The 2,477-nt window shown below is 43.2% G+C and overlaps 1 protein-coding gene across 1 annotated transcript; it reads right to left on the bottom strand.

The window, feature by feature from the left end:
- LOC104789797 lies at positions 292-2,259 on the bottom strand. The gene has a single exon (XM_010515446.1). The coding sequence runs from the start codon at positions 2,257-2,259 to the stop codon at positions 292-294; it is 1,968 nt and encodes a 655-aa protein (XP_010513748.1).

The following is a 2,477-nucleotide window of genomic DNA, read 5'->3' as shown; positions in this document are numbered from 1 at the left end:
TTTAATAAAATAGTTAGATAAACATAAGGCTAATTTAGTCTTTCCTTGATGTATATTTTTAATTACTAAACATACTGCCTAGACTCTTAATTGTATTAGTTTTTGGATTTTTCCTATAACTATCCATTTTATTTATTTGTTAGAACTTTGTAACAAAATTATATGGCCCAATTTACTGAAATAAATAAAGGAAACTCAAGTGTAAATTTGTATTCATAGATATAATTAACCAATTTGAACAAAAAAAAAAGATATAATTAACCAAATGTAACTTTCGATAATCTTTTAAAATCAATCAACTACAACAAGCGACAGATACTCATCTTTAGATATAGCAGCCTCCATGATGGTTATGGGATCAATCATTATGGGATCAATCTCTCCATCATTTTCTAAGAATATTTTTAACAAATTCTTGGAAAACCCACTAACCAAAGCCACTCCTTTCTTGTTTCCGAGCATAGGCGTTGACCCTGAATCCCTCAGGTTCCAAAACACAATCTCCGGCACAGCTTCTCCGTACCCTTTCTCTCTGTACTTGCTCACAATCACTTCGTAATCTGTTTCCCATTCATTACTCGGAGTCGGAGGCGACCATCCCCATCTATTGTATGGTGAAGTCGAAGTCGACGCTTGATCAAACTCCATATCACTGAACACAAACACCCTCTTGATCATCTCTTCCGGCTTCAGCTTCCCTTCTACGGCCACTTCAAGAATCAAATCAAACACTTTCTGAAAATCAGTGTTCATATCCCATTCCATGTTCATCACAAACTCTGTTTTTGACCTCAAATCGTCTCCTTCAACCAAATGCAGTTCAGGGTTTTTGCTGAAGGTTATAAGCTTTCCTCTCCATGGCTCTTCTGATAGCTCAGAGACTAGCAAACCCAGCGCCACGGAAACATCCATTGGATCACCACTCATAGACCCCGATACGTCACAGATGGCCATGCAATTCGTCAAAGAACCTTTTTCTTTAAGATCATCAACCATTCGTTTCCATTGCAGCTCAGCGACTTGTCCACCGTCTCCGCCGTCTAAATCTCTTATTATCTCGTGAGGTAACACAGCACCGGCGGCTACCTTGGTTTTACCCGTCTTCGCATCATTGAGATATTGCTGAAACCTCTCTGCGTCGTGCTTCAAGAAAATCTCCTTGTACGACTTCATCGCCACTGAAGTAACACGGTTGTAAGGGAGAGATCCCCAATCTCTCGCTGCCATGTATACTTCAGGGAGTTGCAGAGTCTTCCGGAGGGGAACAAGGACTTGTTTCCTTAGCCGATCACGAACTCTGTACGCATAGTGAGCTTCTTCCACGCCTTCGTATTCCGGGAATGACTCTCGGGGGAACACCTTCCTAGCAATACTCTCGCAGAGAAGAGTTGCTTTGTCGAATGAAGAATCAAGAGATGGACACCACTTAGCCGCTAGAGAGATTTTGTTTGGTTGGCCTGATGTCAAAAACTCAACGTCTCTTCTTAGTTGATTTGCGAATAGATCAGAGACACGGTCGTGAAGAAATCTATAGTCTGGATCGTGTGAGTATCTTGAAAGTGCCTCCTTCCCCAATGAAATTCTCTTTTGCTTGTGATCCAAGCTAGCTGTAGCTTTCTTTTTCCCTGCGTTGGCTACCCTCAGCTCCCTCGTCGCCGCCAGCTTTCTTTCACCACCCCTTGCAAAAGAGGCTCTCCAGGTTTCTAGAGAGAATAGATATCCGCCTTTTATCTCGAGCCATTCCGACTTCTGGATACTGCGGATTTCAGATCCTTGTAGAAGCCGGTAAAGAATCTCCGGGAAATCTTTAAAATAGCCAAATTTGGAGATGGACTCGAGGTTACAAGCTAGGGTTTTCGGATGGTGACCATGGAGCCACAACGCCGCCGTGTAAAACCCTTCCTTGTCAGATTTTCCGGTGCCACGGACTCCACGAAGGTTACAGATAAGCTTGAGAGTGGTCAAGGCGTCGTGGTCCCAGGCCTCCTGTAGCCGCTTCTCCAGAGATTCCTTGGGCGTGTCGGGAACAACGTGGAAGAAGAAGTCGAGGCAGGGGTTGCCTGCGGAGAGGTACGTGGCGGATCCATTCTCAGTGTGTCCCATCGGAAGTGAATAGCTGACGTTGAGTTTACTAAATTTGTTAAAGTTTGAGACCATTGCGTCCATGAAAGGGTCGCTGGGACCAGAAGTTGTGATGGGTTCTGTGAGGAGATCGTTGGAGTCTCGGATCTCTGGTGGACCAAGCAACGGAGAAGACATGGTTATTTCAATTGCAAGCAACGGAGAAGACAACGAATAAGAGAAGATCGAAGATGAAGAGACAAATCGATCGAAGAATTGGAATTGAAAATAAAAGAGCGATAATGAATCAAAGAGGCTGTACCTAATATTTATACAAGTATGTATGCACCGACTAACCTAGGTAGGGTTGCCTAAAGTTGTAACAAATTATATACGAGAATATCGGATATGAAAAC

Source organism: Camelina sativa, chromosome 1, assembly GCF_000633955.1.
Source record: "Camelina sativa cultivar DH55 chromosome 1, Cs, whole genome shotgun sequence".
Classification (NCBI taxonomy): Eukaryota; Viridiplantae; Streptophyta; class Magnoliopsida; order Brassicales; family Brassicaceae; genus Camelina; species Camelina sativa.
The sequence above is the reverse complement of the archived record's forward strand: the minus strand, read 5'-3'. Positions and strand labels throughout refer to the sequence as shown.